This window comes from Camponotus vicinus, unplaced genomic scaffold, assembly GCF_025532165.1.
Source record: "Camponotus vicinus isolate PSW18456_S1 unplaced genomic scaffold, iyCamVici1.0 SCAF_12, whole genome shotgun sequence".
Taxonomy (NCBI): domain Eukaryota; kingdom Metazoa; phylum Arthropoda; class Insecta; order Hymenoptera; family Formicidae; genus Camponotus; species Camponotus vicinus.
Window position 1 is genome coordinate 15,943,589 of NW_028141948.1, and position 17,459 is coordinate 15,961,047.

Sequence of the window (17,459 nt, forward strand, 5' to 3'; positions counted from 1 at the left end):
TGCAATATGTGACGATGATAAAGTTGATATGATAGCATTATCTATATCATTTTTATCTAAACAGAATTCAATCAACTCATTACTACACATTTAACGTTTGTACGTGAAATCGGTTAGATTCTAAAAGATGAAGAAGATATACCTCGCCGCTGTAGCAGGTACATATATTTCTTGGAATAATTAAACATAATTAGAAATATATAAATTTTTGGATGCAATACCGGCTTCACTCTTACTGTTAATATATAATATAAATAATATATATATATATATATATATATATATATATATAATTAAACTTATAATTAAAGCAAATTAAAAATTATTTTTTATAAATACTATAGTTATTTAGATAAAAATGTTGTTTACATTCTTCTCATTTAATTTCATATCTTCATATTTAATGTGCGAAATACTTTTCTTGTATATTTTTTTCAGTATATCATTTTAGTATTGTACTATATAATTAATATCCTACAATATGCACGAATATAATATGGTAATAACACGAATATAAAGTATACATACACATATACATAAACACACATATAACATTATACCTGTCCATGTCAGTTCTGCATCAAATTTATTATTTTACCAGGAAATCTGGGCCTGCTAACAGTCGGCCAATATTTTGGTTGGGCATCACCATCTTTACCTATACTGCTGCAAGGAAAAGATGAAACATATCCTGTGCGTTTGACTTCGGAAGAAGCATCTTGGGTAGCATCTCTACTTATGTTAGGTACACTGATAGGTTCTATTGGTTGTGCAGTTATAGTGAATATTATTGGCAGAAAAAACGTCATGTTATTTGCGGCCGTACCTTCAATTATTAGTTGGTTGATGATAGCCTTTGCAACGTCATCGTGGGTAATTATAATAATTATAATAACTTCTATATTTGTTAAATTTATTTGAGAACAAATTTATGATATAAATGATATATAAATGTTTTTCAAAGCACACATCTTGAATTTAAGAATTTAATTAACTCAGATATCCATTCGTTTTATTGATCAATCTAGATTTTCTATTTCTTAAAAATTTGACTATTAGCATGTTTGTACACTTTGCGTAATTTATTTTTTTAGATATCTTCTTTGAAAACGCACAATTAAAATATTATAATTTAAATATAAATTTAGATTTTATCTTATTGTAATTGATAAACTTTTGTAATTTCAATAATTTCTAATATTTATAGAAAATTATTTCCTTCAGAGAAAATTTTGCGAATTACTTTAAAGACTATTCACATTTATTGTTTAAAAATACTATGCAATTGTCATCTAATTATTATCAGATAACTGTTAATAATATCTAAGTCTTAAATAATAAAATTGATAAATATCTATATTTCAGATAGGGAGAGTTTGTTTTATAATTACAACATGAAATATATATATATTTCATGATGATTTCAGATAGTTCAATAAATATAATATTCTTTTTTCAATATATACTGATAACGTGTACATAAGATACATTATCTATGAACAACTTTTTAAAAATTATCACTATATAATATATGTTCTATTCTATAAAATTACCAACTTTATCTTGCATGAGCAATTAAAGTTATTACATATTGTAAGTAACGAAAGATAATTAATCTTAATTATTTTATCAAATAATCTTACAATCTATATCTTACAATCGAAATGAAAGGAATATCTATAAAATTTTTGGAAATTATTTATGTTAGTACAATAATAATAATAATAATGATAACAATGATAATAATAATGATAATAATCAAAAACTTTTTTATATCATTATGAAAAAATTCTCTCTCTTTTTCTCTCTCTCTCTCTTTCTCTGCTTTTCTTTCTCTCTCTGTCTTTCTCTTTCATTCTCCCTCTCTCTCTCTCTTTCCTGCTATAATTTGTAATACTGCTGCAAAGTTCATTGAAATCATATATATATATATATATATATATATATATATATATATATATATATATTTTTTTTTTAATTTTAAATATAAATAATTATGTATAAGTATTAAATATCATTAAAAATATATAAGATTTCTGCATAATATTATATTTAATATAATAATATAATATTATATTTAATATAATATTATAATATTATATTTATCATTCAATATGAAGCTATTAAAATAAAAGTACATAATTAAAATTTTAGGCTAAACTTATCAAAATATGTATAAGATTTCTTTAACTATATAAAAACTAATATGCCTAAGAAATTATTAAAGGAGTTAACAATATTTTCTTGAAAAACACTAAAACATTAAAACAAGAATCAATTTGATGTATTATATCCATTAATATTTCTATATTTTCTTTGCCCAGGAGCTGTATATATCGAGATTTTTAGCCGGACTATCTACAGGTCTCACTTTTACGGCTACGCCAATGTATATTGGTGAAATTTCACCAGCAAACATTCGTGGTATTTTGGGATCCATGCTCACAGTCATTTCAAAAATTGGTACCACACTCGAATACGTGATAGGTCCATTCCTATCTGTAAAACATCTCGCCCTTGTGTCCTTGATAGGACCTTGCTTATTTTTTGTTATTTTTGTTTGGCTACCGGAATCCCCGTATCATCTAATGCGCCGTAACGCCAAGGAGAAGGCTATAAATTCGCTTGTTCAATTGAGAGGCAAAGAAGATATTCACGAAGAAATAGACACCATTGAACGATCTGTGAAAATTGATTTGGTGAATAAATCTAATTTGCGAGAACTCTTATGTATACCTGGAAATCGCAGGTAAGATGTCAAATTTTACTTTGTTACGTCACATGAACGATATTCGCAAATCAATATATAATCTTGAGAAAAATAATTATTTTACTATTCATCTATATATGAGTGTCTCAAATCTATATTTTTATTTTAAAAAAATTTTTCTAATAAAAGTTTTATACAAATCTATTTTTTATAATGAAATAATTATAATGAAATAATATTGCATAACATTTTCTTATTTTATATATAATATTCTTAATTTCTTATTATATATGTATATAATATTGATTTTAATGAGTAAAATTAATATGAATAAAATTCATAGAAATGTTGCAAAATTTATAAATGTGTGTATTCTATATTTAAATAAACAAAATATATTCTAATAAACATGAACGCAAACACAAACATCTGCAAATTAAATATTTATTGAGACTTTATTTTAGCTTTGAAAGATAGATAGTTGTAAATTTTGTGACATTCCTTTAAATAAATTAATAATTCATTGCATAAAGAATTATTAATTCATTTAAAGAATGAATAATTCATTCAAAACCATTATAGCATCTTTTGATAACTTTGAAGCTATCATAGAAGCATTTGAAGAATAAATTTGATTTTACAGAGCCTTAATAACCGTGATATCTCTAGGCGCTATTCACCAATTGAGCGGCGTTCAAGCTGTGGAGCAATACGCTGAATTAATTTTTAATGAGATGGATAATAATTTAGAGGGCAAATATTTAACCATGATATTGGGCGCGGTACAAGTGATCAGCACAATCGTCTGTATGTCCATCATCGATCGCAGCGGCAGAAAATCGCTACTGATTATCTCCGCAATCGGTTCGGCCTGTTCGACCGCCATGGTCGCGACATATTTTAATTTGCAGCATAATTACGTGGACACCAGCAATCTAAAATGGTTGCCTGCTGTCGGTGTAATCATGTACGTCATTATGTTCTCTATAGGTCTATCCGCTTTACCGTTTACCATGATCGGCGAATTATTTCCTATGAATGTAAAAGCTCTCAGCAGCACGACAAATGTGATCATAGTCGGAATCCTGGCCTTTGTCGTGACAAAATTGTATCTTGTCATAGCCGATAATCTCGGTATACACGTATCGTTCTGGATATTCACGGGGTGCAGTCTCACTGGTACTTTATTCACGCTTATCTATGTACCTGAAACCAAAGGCAAAACTTTACAACAGATACAGGAAGAACTGCAAGGGCCATCGGGTGTAGAAATAAAGAGTTTTCAGAAGATACAAAAGAAATTAATTAAAAAGTCTTATCGAATGTAGGAATGAAAAAATAGAAAGTAATATTTCTACGTTAATTTTTTTTATGACAAATTCATGAATTATTTATGCTGAGTTGAAAATTATTTTCTAAGCAAATTGAACTTATAAGTGGCATCGCACTTTGCTTGAAATAATTTTTTATAGTAAATTGTAGCATTTATTTTCTATTGCTTCTGTTAAATAAAAGTGTAAAGATTATACAAAAATAATGCAGTTAATGTATAAAATTAACTAATATTCTTATACGTTATAATATTATGCGTTATAATATTTATGATAAAGAACACTGCAATACTTAGCTGCAATACAAAGTTATGTTTGCGAAATAATCTCTCCACACATATTCTATAATTATTAATTAATATTAATTATACAATGATTAATTTTATATGAAACATCGCTCGTTGAACGAGGATGAAGGATAGGAAGAGCGAGAAGCACTTAATATATAAAATTATTTATAACAAATTTGCAGCTACAAAGCATTAAGAGACAATCAAATTTTTACATTAGTTATCTATTGTTATTTATTTATAATTGTTCGTAGTTTTAAGTAATTGAATTTAGGTAATTACATAGTATATTTTAGTAGGTGTATCTGTATTGTTGTTTTAGATATAATTAAATAGTGATCACTGACATAAATATTTCTCAAGAATATATTAAAAAAGAGTTTGCACAATTATGTTATAAGTTTTTTCCTGAAATTTATATGGATAATACATTTCGTGAGATATTTAATACAATATATATATATATATATATATATATATATACATATATATATATATATATATTTCCAAATTTATTTACAACAATTATTTACAACAATTTAATATTTAATCTCTTTTCTATGAAACACATCAATAAGCATATTAAAATTTTTTCTGTTCAAGAACGTTTATATAAAGTTTATATAAAACCGTTTATATAAAAACGTTTACAATTTTATATAAAAATATATTTCAGATATATAAAGTTGATGTAAAATTATTAATTAAACTTAGAAAACATTTGATTAACAGCTTTTTATTATAAACTGATTATTATTTCGTATATTATTTGTAAGTGAAAATAATTACTGCGATGATGATTGCTACGAAAATAAAGAAGATATACTGCTTACACTTAATGTTGAGCTTGATAACTATCGACTCAGCTACCGTTGTTTCTTGACTACGGGATCCGGACAACGGCAGGGCCGTAACGACTCGGGCGCGTAACAATATATATACACATATTCACTATTGCAAATATTACAACATATATGATATTTATGTGACCTTGTTCTCTAATATTTATATTGATAAATACGTAGTGATAGATGAATAGCATGTTTCTTTATATGATAGCTTTTCGCATACAATCAAAAGAAGATATAATTTTTATCTGTCAGATATATAGACACTACAAAATATCTAATATATAAATTTGCAAATAATTCTTGATAAGATATATAATCATTTTCAAATTAAGATTATATAGATCTGTTCTATCATTCTCTTCAAAATACTACGTTTACATTAAAATGTGCTATATGTGGCGGTGCAAAGTTGATATGATAGCATTATCTATATTATTTTTACCTAAACAGAATTCAATCAACTTATTACTACTCATTTAACGTTTGTACGTGAAATCGGTTACATTCTAAAAGATGAAGAAGGTATACCTCGCCGCTGTAGCAGGTACATATATTTCTTGGAATAATTAAACAGAATTAGAAATATATAAATTTTTGGCAATACCTGCTTTACTCTTACTGTTAATATATAATATAAATAATATATATAATATATTAATTATATATATATATATATATATATATATATAATTAAACTTAAAGTAAATTAAAAATTATTTTTTATAAATACGTTATTTAGATAAAAATGTTGTTTACATTCTTCTCATTTAATTTCATATCTTCATATTTAATGTGCGAAATACTTTTCTTGTATACTTTTTTCAGTATATCATTTTAGTATTGTACTATATAATTAATATCCTACAATATGCACGAATATAATATGATAATAACACGAATATAAAGTATACATACACATATACATAAACACACATATAACATTATATCTGTCCTTGTCAGTTCTGCATCAAATTTATTATTTTACCAGGAAATCTGGGCATGCTAACAGTCGGCCAATATTTTGGTTGGGCATCACCATCTTTACCTATACTGCTGCAAGGGAAAGATGAAACATATCCTGTGCGTTTGACTTCGGAAGAAGCATCTTGGGTAGCATCTCTACTTATGTTAGGTACAATGATAGGTTCTATTGGTTGTGCAGTTATAGTGAATATTATTGGCAGAAAAAACGTCATGTTATTTGCGGCCGTACCTTCAATTATTAGTTGGTTGATGATAGCCTTTGCAACGTCATCGTGGGTAATTATAATAATTATAATAACTTCTATATTTGTTAAATTTATTTGAGAACAAATTTATGATATAAATGATATATAAATGTTTTTCAAAGCACACATCTTGAATTTAAGAATTTAATTAACTCAGATATCCATTCGTTTTATTGATCAATCTAGATTTTCTATCTTAAAAATTTGACTATTAGCATGTTTGTACACTTTGCGTAATTTATTTTTTTAGATATCTTCTTTGTGAAAACGCACAATTAAAATATTATAATTTAAATATAAATTTAAATTTTATCTTATTGTAATTGATAAACTTTTGTAATTTCAATAATTTCTAATATTTATAGAATTATTTCCTTCAGAGAAAATTTTGCGAATTACTTTAAAGACTATTCACATTTATTGTTTAAAAATACTATGCAATTGTCATCTAATTATTATCAGATAACTGTTAATAATATCTAAGTCTTAAATAATAAAATTGATAAATATCTATATTTCAGATAGGGAGAGTTTGTTTTATAATTACAACATGAAATATATATATATTTCATGATGATTTCAGATAGTTCAATAAATATAATATTCTTTTTTCAATATATACTGATAACGTGTACATAAGATACATTATCTATGAACAACTTTTTAAAAATTATCACTATATAATATATGTTCTATTCTATAAAATTACCAACTTTATCTTGCATGAGCAATTAAAGTTATTACATATTGTAAGTAACGAAAGATAATTAATCTTAATTATTTTATCAAATAATCTTACAATCTATATCTTACAATCGAAATGAAAGGAATATCTATAAAATTTTTGGAAATTATTTATGTTAGTACAATAATAATAATAAGAATGATAACAATGATAATAATAATGATAATAATCAAAAACTTTTTTATATCATTATGAAAAAATTCTCTCTCTTTTTCTCTCTCTCTCTCTCTCTCTCTCTTTCACTGCTTCTCTTTCTCTCTCTGTCTTTCTCTTTCATTCTCCCTCTCTCTCTCTCTTTCCTGCTATAATTTGTAATACTGCTGCAAAATTCATTGAAATCATATATATATATATTTTTTTTTTAATTTTAAATATAAATAATTATGTATAATATTAAATATCATTAAAAATATATAAGATTTCTGCATAATATTATATTTAGTATAATAATATAATATTATATTTAATATAATATTATAATATTATATTTATCATTCAATATATGAAGCTATTAAAATAAAAGTATATAAATAAAAATTTTAGGCTAAACTTATCAAAATATGTATAAGATTTCTTTAACTATATAAAAACTAATATGCCTATGAAATTATTAAAGGCGATAACAATATTTTCTTGAAAAACACTAAAACATTAAAACAAGAATCAATTTGATGTATTATATCCATTAATATTTCTATATTTTCTTTGCCCAGGAGCTGTATATATCAAGATTTTTAGCCGGATTATCTACAGGTCTCACTTATACGGCTACGCCAATGTATATTGGTGAAATTTCACCAGCAAACATTCGTGGTATTTTGGGATCCATGCTCACAGTCATTTCAAAAATTGGTACCACACTCGAATACGTGATAGGTCCATTCCTATCTGTAAAACATCTCGCTCTTGTGTCCTTGATAGGACCTTGCTTATTTTTTGTTATTTTTGTTTGGCTACCGGAATCCCCGTATCATCTAATGCGCCGTAACGCCAAGGAGAAGGCTATAAATTCGCTTGTTCAATTGAGAGGCAAAGAAGATATTCACGAAGAAATAGACACCATTGAACGATCTGTGAAAATTGATTTGGCCAATAAATCTAATTTGCGAGAACTCTTATGTATACCTGGAAATCGCAGGTAAGATGTCAAATTTTACTTTGTTACGTCACATGAACGATATTCGCAAATCAATATATAATCTTGAAAAAAATAATTATTTTACTATTCATCTATATATGAGTGTCTTAAATCTTTAATTTTAATTTAAAAAAATTTTTCTAATAAAAGTTTTATACAAATCTATTTTTTATAATGAAATAATTATAATGAAATAATATTGGATAACATTTTCTTATTTTATATATAATATTCTTAATTTCTTATTATATATGTATATAATATTGATTTTAATGAGTAAAATTAATATGAATAAAATTCATAGAAATGCTACAAAATTTATAAATGTGTGTATTCTATATTTAAATAAACAAAATATATTCTAATAAACATGAATGCAAACACAAACATCTGCAAATTAAATATTTATTGAGACTTTATTTTAGCTTTGAAAGATAGATAGTTGTAAATTTTGTGACATTCCTTTAAATAAATTAATAATTCATTGCATAAAGAATTATTAATTCATTTAAAGAATGAATAATTCATTCAAAACCGTTATAGCAACTTTTGATAACTTTGAAGCTATCATAGAAGCATTTGAAGACTAAATTTGATTTTACAGAGCCTTAATAACCGTGGTATCTCTAGGCGCTATTCACCAATTGAGCGGCGTTCAAGCTATGGAGCAATACACTGAATTAATTTTTAATGAGATGGATAATAATTTAGAGGGCAAATATTTAACCATGATATTGGGCGCGGTACAAGTGATCAGTACAATCGTCTGTATGTCCATCACCGATCGCAGCGGCAGAAAATCGCTACTGATTATCTCCGCAATCGGTTCGGCCTGTTCGACCGCCATGGTCGCGACATATTTTAATTTGCAGCATAATTATGTGGACATCAGCAATCTAAAATGGTTGCCTGCTGTCGGTGTAATCATGTACGTCATTATGTTCTCTGTAGGTCTATCCGCTTTACCGTTTACCATGATCGGCGAATTATTTCCTATGAATGTAAAGGCTCTTGGCAGCACGGTATTAGTAGTTATAATCGGAATCCTGGCCTTTGGCGTGACAAAATTGTATCTGGTCATAGTCGATAATTTCGGTATACACGTATCGTTCTGGATATTCACGGGGTGCAGTCTCGCTGGTGCTTTATTCACACTTATCTATGTACCTGAAACCAAAGGCAAAACTTTCCAACAGATACAGGAGGAACTGCAAGGGCCATCGAATGTAGAAATAAAGAGTTTTCAGAAGATACAAAAGAAATTGCAGAAGTCTTACCGAATGTAGGAATTAAAAGATAGAAAGGAATATTTCTACGTTAATTATTTTTTATGGCAAATTCATGAATTATTTATGCTTAGTTGAAAATTATTTTCTAAGCAAATCGAACTTATAAGTGGCATCGCACTTTGCTTGAAATAATTTTTTGTAGTAAATTGTAGCATTTATTTTCTATTGCTTCTGTTAAATAAAAGTGTAAAGATTATACAAAAATAATGCAGTTAATGTATAAAATTAACTAATATTTTTATACGTTATAATATTATGCGTTATAATATTTATGATAAAGAACACTGCAATACTTAGCTGCAATACTAAGTTATGTTTGCGAAATAATCTCTCCACACATATTCTATAATTATTAATTAATATTAATTATACAATGATTAATTTTATATGAAACATCGCTCGTTGAACGAGGATGAGAGATAGGAAGAGCGAGAAGCACTTAATATATAAAATTATTTATAACAAATTTGCAGCTATAAAACATTAAGAGACAATCAAATTTTTTACATTAGTTATCTATTGTTATTTATTTATAATTGTTCGTAGTTTTAGGTAATTGAATTTAGGTAATTACATAGTATATTTTAGTTAGTGTATCTGTATTGTTGTTTTAGATATAATTAAATAGTAATCACTGACATAAATATTTCTCAAGAATATATTAAAAAAGAGTTTGCTCAATTATGTTATAAGTTTTTTCCTGAAATTTATATGGATAATACATTTCGTAAGATATTTAATACAATATATATATATATATATATATATATATATTGTATTAAATATCTTACGAAATGTATTATCCATATAAATTTCAGGAAAAAACTTATAACATAATTGAGCAAACTCTTTTTTAATATATATATATATATATTTCCAAATTTATTTACAACAATTATTTACAACAATTTAATATTTAATCTCTTTTCTATGAAACACATCATTAAGCATATTAAAATTTTTTCTGTTCAAGAACGTTTATATAAAGTTTATATAAAACCGTTTATATAAAAACGTTTACAAGTTTATATAAAAATATATTTCAGATATATAAAGTTGATGTAAAATTATTAATTAAACTTAGAAAACATTTGATTAACAGCTTTTTATTATAAACCGATTATTATTTCGTATATCATTTGTAAGTGAAAATAATTACTGCGATGATGATTGCTACGAAAATAAAGAAGATACTGCTTACACTTAATGTTGCAGCAAATAGATACATATTATTTATTGAGATACTTAGATATGAAAGTATATTTCAAGAAGATTAAGATATATTTATATCTTAAATAGTAATACATAGAGTTAAATAGTAATACATCAGAAAATATGTAATTTATAACTACAATGGGAAATAAATTTAATTCATTAATGTGTAATCCATGTAATGTTTCTATTCTGTTCTACTGTTTTTCAGAAATTATATATATATTAAAATTGATCGAATTAGTTACAAGAATCATTTTTTCATTTGTGCTGATATGCTTGGATGAAATTTCAGCAGATAGCAGATATACTTTGTGTTATTATTCTTTTGTTTATTATTCTTATTTACTTTTTCTATCACTTTTTTATTAGAATATATAATGTAATGTGTTAGTTTATTATGTATTCTGTCCAATAAACTTAATTGCTTAAAATAACATTTATGTTAATCATAAATTAAAAAACATATATTTCTATCTATATATAATATATATATATATATATATATATATATATATATATATATCCGAATATATATACATTGTTACGCCCGGGGCGAGGACTTCGAGATACATCGAAGACGCGCACTAAGAAGAACGGACGTCGCGAATCGCGTTAAATAACAAGACACTTTTAGAGAACACAAGAACTTTAATAAGCAACACAGAACACAGGCAATAACTCAGAATAATAACACAACGGATTAATTATGGCTTGTATATAAAACACGTCCGTATAGCTTGATAGCTATCTTTCGACTCAGCTGACCATCGTTGTTTCTTGACTACGGGATCCGGACAACGGCAGGGCCGTAACGACTCGGGCGCGTAACAATATATATACACATATTCATTATTGCAAATATTACAACATATCTGATATTTATGTGACCTTGTTCTCTAATATTTATATTGATAAATACGTAGCGATAGATGAATAGCATGTTTCTTTATATGATAGCTTTTCGAATACAATCAAAAGGAGATATAATCTTTTATCTGTCAGATATATAGACACCACAAAATATCTAATATATAAATTTGCAAATTCTTGATAAGATATATAATCATTTTCAAATTAAGATTATGTAGATCTGTTTTGTCATTCTCTTCATAACATTACGGTTACATTAAAATGTGCAATATGTGACGGTGATAAAGTTGATAGCATTATCTATATTATTTATACCTAAACAGAATTCAATCAACTTATTACTACTCATTTAACGTTTGTACGTGAAATCGGTTACATTCTAAAAGATGAAGAAGGTATACCTCGCCGCTGTAGCAGGTACATATATTTCTTGGAATAATTAAACATAATTAGAAATATATAAATTTTTGGATGCAATATCGGTTTGACTCTTACTGTTAATATATAATTATATATATATATATATATATATATATATATATATATATATATAATTAAACTTAAAGTAAATTAAAAATTATTTTTTATAAATACGTTATTTATATAAAAATATTATTTACATTCTTCTTATTTAATTTCATATTTAATTTCTTCATATTTTATATTTCATATTTAATTTGTGAAATATTTTTCTTGTATACTTTCTTCTTGTATACTTTTTTCAGTATATTATTTTAGTATTGTACTATATAATCTATTTTATATACTTTGTGTTTAATAGTCTTAATTGCTTGCAACATTTAAAACAACTCTTGCGTCGACTTCAAATTAATTTTAAATGTAATGTATTTTTAGAAGTACGTATGAAAAAATTGTATATTATAATTAAAATAGTTGTTTAGACATATTTTAGAATTTTAATCCTGTAATGAAATATTGATAATTAATATCTTACAATATACACGAATATGCACGGATAATATGATAATAATACGGATATAAGGTGTACATACACACATACATAAACACACATATAACATTATGTCTGTCCATGTCAGTCCTGCATCAAATTTATTATTTTACCAGGAAATCTGGGCATGCTAACAGTCGGCCAATATTTTGGTTGGGCATCACCATCTTTACCTATACTGTTACAAGGAAAAGATGAAACATATCCTGTGCGTTTGACTTCGGAAGAAGCATCTTGGGTGGCATCTCTACTTATGTTAGGTTCAATGACGGGTTCTATTGGTTGTGCATTTATAGTGAATATTATTGGCAGAAAAAATGCCATGTTATTTGCGGCCGTACCTTCAATTATTAGTTGGTTGATGATAGCCTTTGCAACGTCATCGTGGGTAATTATAATAATTATAATAACTTCCATATTTGTTAAATTTATTTGAAAACAAATTTATGATATAAATGATATATAAATGGTTTTCAAAGCATACATCCCGAAATTAAGAATTCAATTAACTCAGATATTCATTCCTTTTATGTGTCATAAAATTCAGATTTTCTATCTTAAAAATTTGACTATTGGCATGTTTCTATATTTTGCGTAATCTGTTTTTTTAGATATTTTCTTTGAAAACGCACAATTAAAATATTATAATTTAAATATAAATATAAATTTTACCTTATTGTAATTGATAAACTTTTGTAATTTCAATAATTTCTAATATTTATAGAAAATTATTTCCTTCAGACAAAATTTTGCGAATTACTTTAAAGATTATTTACACTTATTGTTTAAAAATACTATGCAATTGTCCATCTAATTATTATCAGATAACTGTTGATAATATTTAAGTCTTAAATAATATCTTTTGATAAATATATATATTTCAGATAGAGAGAATCTGTTTTATAATTATAACATGAAATATATATATATATATATATATATATATATATTTCATGATGATTTCAGATAGTTCAATAAATGTAATATTTTTTATCAATTTATACTGATAACGTGCACATAAGATACATTACCTATGAACTTTTTAAAAATTATCACTATATAATATATGTTCTATTTTATAAAATTACCAACTTTATCTGGCATGAGCAATTAGTTATTACATATTGTAAGTAACGAAAGATAATTAATCTTAAATATTTTATCAAATATTCTTACAATCTATATCTTACAATCGAAATGAAAGGAATATCTATAAAATTTTTGGAAATTATTTATGTTAATACAATAATAATAATAAGAATGATAACAATGATAATAATAATGTTAATAATCAAAAACTTTTTTATATCATTATAAAAAGATTCTCTCTCTCTTTTTCTCTCTCTCTCTCTCTCTCTCTCCTTCTCTTTCTCTCTCTGCCTTTCTGTTTCTTTCTCCCTCTCTCTCTCTCTCTCTTCCCTGCTATAATTTGCAATACTGCTGTAAAATTCATTGAAATCATATACAATATATATATATTTTTTTCAAAATATTTTAAATATAAATAATTATGTATAAGTATTAAAAATCATTAAAAATATATAGGATTTCTGCATAATATTTAATATAATAATACAATATTATATTTAATATAATGTATAATAATTTAATATAATATTATAATATTATATTTATCATTCAATATGAAGCTATTAAAATAAATTATGTAATATATAAATAAAAATTTTAGGCTAAACTTATCAAAATATGTATAAGATTTCTTTAACTATATAAAAACTAATATGCCTATGAAATTATTAAAGGAGATAACAATATTTTCTTGAAAAACACTAGAACATTAAAACAAGAATCAATTTGATGTATTAGATCCATTAATATTTCTATATTTTCTTTGCCCAGGAGCTGTATATATCGAGATTTTTAGCCGGATTATCTACAGGCCTCACTTGTACGGCTACGCCAATGTATATTGGTGAAATTTCACCAGCAAACATTCGTGGTGTTTTCGGATCCATGATCACAGTCTTTTCAAAAATTGGTACCACACTTGAATACGTGATAGGTCCATTCCTATCTGTAAAACATCTCGCCCTTGTGTCCTTGATAGGACCTTGCTTATTTTTTGTTATTTTTGTTTGGCTACCGGAATCCCCGTATCATCTAATGCGCCGTAACGCCAAGGAGAAGGCTATAAATTCGCTTGTTCAATTGAGAGGCAAAGAAGATATTCACGAAGAAATAGACACCATTGAACAATCTGTGAAAATTGATTTGGCCAATAAATCTAATTTGCGAGAACTCTTATGTATACCTGGAAATCGCAGGTAAGATGTCAAATTTTACTTTGTTACGTCACATGAACGATATTCGCAAATCAATATATAATCTTGAGAAAAATAATTATTTTACTATTCACTTATATGTGTGTCTAAAAATCTATATTTTTATTTTAAATATTTTGCTAATAAAAGTTTTATACAAATCTATTTTTTATAATGAAATAATTATAATATTGAATAACATTTTTTTATTATATATATATATATATATATATATATATATATATAAAATATTGATTTTAGTAGGTAAAATTAATATTAATACAATTTATAGAAATGTTGCAAAATTTATAAATATGTGTATTCTATATTTAAATAAACAAAATATATTCTAATAAACATGAACGCAAACTAAACATCCGCAAACCAAACATTTAATGAAACTTTATTTTAGCTTTGAAAGATAGATATTATAGTTGTAAATTTTGTGACATTCCTTTAAATAAATCAATAATTTATTGCATAAAGAATTTTTAATTTACTTAAAGAATTAATAATTCATTCAAAATCTTTATAATAACTTTTGATAACTTTGAAGCTATCATAGAAGCATTTCAAGAATAAATTTGATTTTACAGAGCCTTAATAACCGTAGTATCTCTAGTCGCTATTCACCAAATGAGCGGCGTTCAAGCCGTGGAGCAATACGCTGAATTAATTTTTAATGAGATGGATAATAATTTAGAGGGCAAATATTTAACTATGATATTAGGCGCGGTACAAGTGATCAGCACAATCGTTTGTATGTCCATCACCGACTGCAGCGGCAGAAAATCGCTACTGATTATCTCCGCAATCGGTTCGGCCTGTTCGACCGCCATGGTCGCGACATATTTTAATTTGCGGCATAATTACGTGGACACCAGCAATCTAAAATGGTTGCCTGCTGTTGGTGTAATCATGTACGTCATCATGTTCTCTGTAGGTCTATCCGTTTTACCGTCTACCATGACCGGTGAACTATTTCCCATGAATGTAAAAGCTCTCGGCAGTATGATAAGTACTATCATAGCCGGTATCATATCTTTTGGCGTGACAAATTTATATCTGGTCATAGCCGATAATCTCGGTATACATATATCGTTTTGGATATTCACGGGGTGCAGTTTTGCTGGTGCTTTATTCACGCTCATCTATGTACCTGAAACCAAAGGTAAAACTTTAGAACAGATACAGGAGGAACTGCAAGGACCATCGGGTGTAAAAATTAACAGTTTTCAGCAAACACTAAAATAGTTGCAGAAGGTTTATCGAGTGTAAAAATGAGAAAAGAGAAAGTAATATTTTTACGTTAATTTTTTTTATGACAAATTCATGAATTATTTATGCTTAGTTAAAAATTATTTCCTAAGCGAATCGAGCTTATAAGTGGCACCGCACTTTGTTTGAAATAATCTCTTATAGTAAATTGTAAGATTTATTTTCTATTGCTTCTGTTAAATGAAAGTATAAAGATTATACAATAGGAATGCAATTAATCTATAAAATTAACGAATATTCTTATCGAAAACGTTATAATATTATGTTATAATATATTTATGATAAAGAACACTGTAATACTTAAGTTGTGTTTGCAAAATAATCTCTGCACACTTGTACTATAATTATTAATTAACAATACAATGTTTAATTTTATATGAAACATCGCTCATTGTACGAGGATGAGGGATGAGAAACGAGAAGCACTTAATATATAAAATTATGTATAATAAATTTATGTATAATAATTATGTATAATAATATTTGTATACTAATTTGCACTATTTGTTTAACATACAACTCGACCGCTATAATTCAGGCGTAATTTAATTTGTAACATAATCGCGGGGATATTAACAGTTTAGTATAGCTATTCATCATCGGCGTGATCATGTTTGAAACCATATCCAATTCGAGGTCCTGGCATGTTCACTATTGGAACTATTTCCTATAAATACCCTTAGAAATCCTTTGGGAGTTCAATGACTATTATCATAAATTATGCTTGTGGACATTTTAGTGAAAATCATATTTGATTATAATTGATAATGTTGATCTGGATTGAAATCTAGAATGAATTGATATACATGTGACGTTTTTAATATTTATTGCGAGCTGTTAATGCTTTATTCACATCTTTCTACATATCTGAAATAGAAAACAAGATTGTAAAGCAAATAAAGAAGAGATTGCACGGCTCGAAGCAGTAAGAGAAAATCAATTATTTAAAATATTTTAATTTTGAATAAATTATTTACATTTTAATTATACCTTAATTTTATCTCGATAAAGAGTATTCAAGAGTTCATACTCGATCAAGAAAAGGACCTTTTGATGTCAAATGCCATCTCACCTGTAATATAATCTGCATTATAGTAAATTGAAAATTAATTATAGTACATAAATTGAATGTCGACGGTGCGTAAACAAATTATAATTAGTTTATATATTATAACGAATTTATATATTGAACTTGCGTTTATATTAATCGCGCTTGAAAAGCAGAAAACATAAATTAAATATTTAATGAGGAAATTGCTGA

At 25.9% G+C, this 17,459-nt stretch overlaps 3 protein-coding genes across 5 annotated transcripts; all 3 read left to right on the forward strand.

Moving 5' to 3' along the window:
* Positions 1–7: 7 nt before the first annotated feature.
* On the forward strand, positions 8–4,720 carry LOC145962487 (facilitated trehalose transporter Tret1-like). 2 transcript variants are annotated; one of them, XM_083083551.1, is made up of 4 exons: positions 8–158; positions 602–873; positions 2,325–2,749; positions 3,354–4,720. In XM_083083551.1, the coding sequence occupies exons 1-4, from the start codon at positions 128–130 to the stop codon at positions 4,036–4,038; spliced, it is 1,413 nt and encodes a 470-aa protein (XP_082939677.1). In that variant the 5' UTR covers positions 8–127; the 3' UTR covers positions 4,039–4,720. The 2 variants fall into 2 exon arrangements, with proteins under 2 accessions (XP_082939677.1, XP_082939678.1); XM_083083552.1 differs by lacking the exon at positions 8–158 and having other exon boundaries at positions 609–723; positions 798–873.
* Positions 4,721–5,629: 909 nt separating this feature from the next.
* Positions 5,630–10,264, forward strand: LOC145962970 (facilitated trehalose transporter Tret1-like). Of its 2 annotated transcripts, none has more exons than XM_083084506.1 (4): positions 5,630–5,726; positions 6,171–6,442; positions 7,870–8,294; positions 8,899–10,264. In XM_083084506.1, exons 1-4 carry the CDS (start codon positions 5,696–5,698, stop codon positions 9,578–9,580), a joined length of 1,410 nt encoding a protein of 469 aa, XP_082940632.1. In that variant the 5' UTR covers positions 5,630–5,695; the 3' UTR covers positions 9,581–10,264. The 2 variants fall into 2 exon arrangements, with proteins under 2 accessions (XP_082940632.1, XP_082940633.1); XM_083084507.1 differs by lacking the exon at positions 5,630–5,726 and having other exon boundaries at positions 6,235–6,292; positions 6,367–6,442.
* Positions 10,265–12,018: 1,754 nt separating this feature from the next.
* LOC145962971 (facilitated trehalose transporter Tret1-like) lies at positions 12,019–17,333 on the forward strand. The gene is made up of 4 exons (XM_083084508.1): positions 12,019–12,085; positions 12,755–13,026; positions 14,499–14,923; positions 15,517–17,333. Exons 1-4 carry the CDS (start codon positions 12,055–12,057, stop codon positions 16,172–16,174), a joined length of 1,386 nt encoding a protein of 461 aa, XP_082940634.1. The 5' UTR covers positions 12,019–12,054; the 3' UTR covers positions 16,175–17,333.
* Positions 17,334–17,459: the final 126 nt, after the last annotated feature.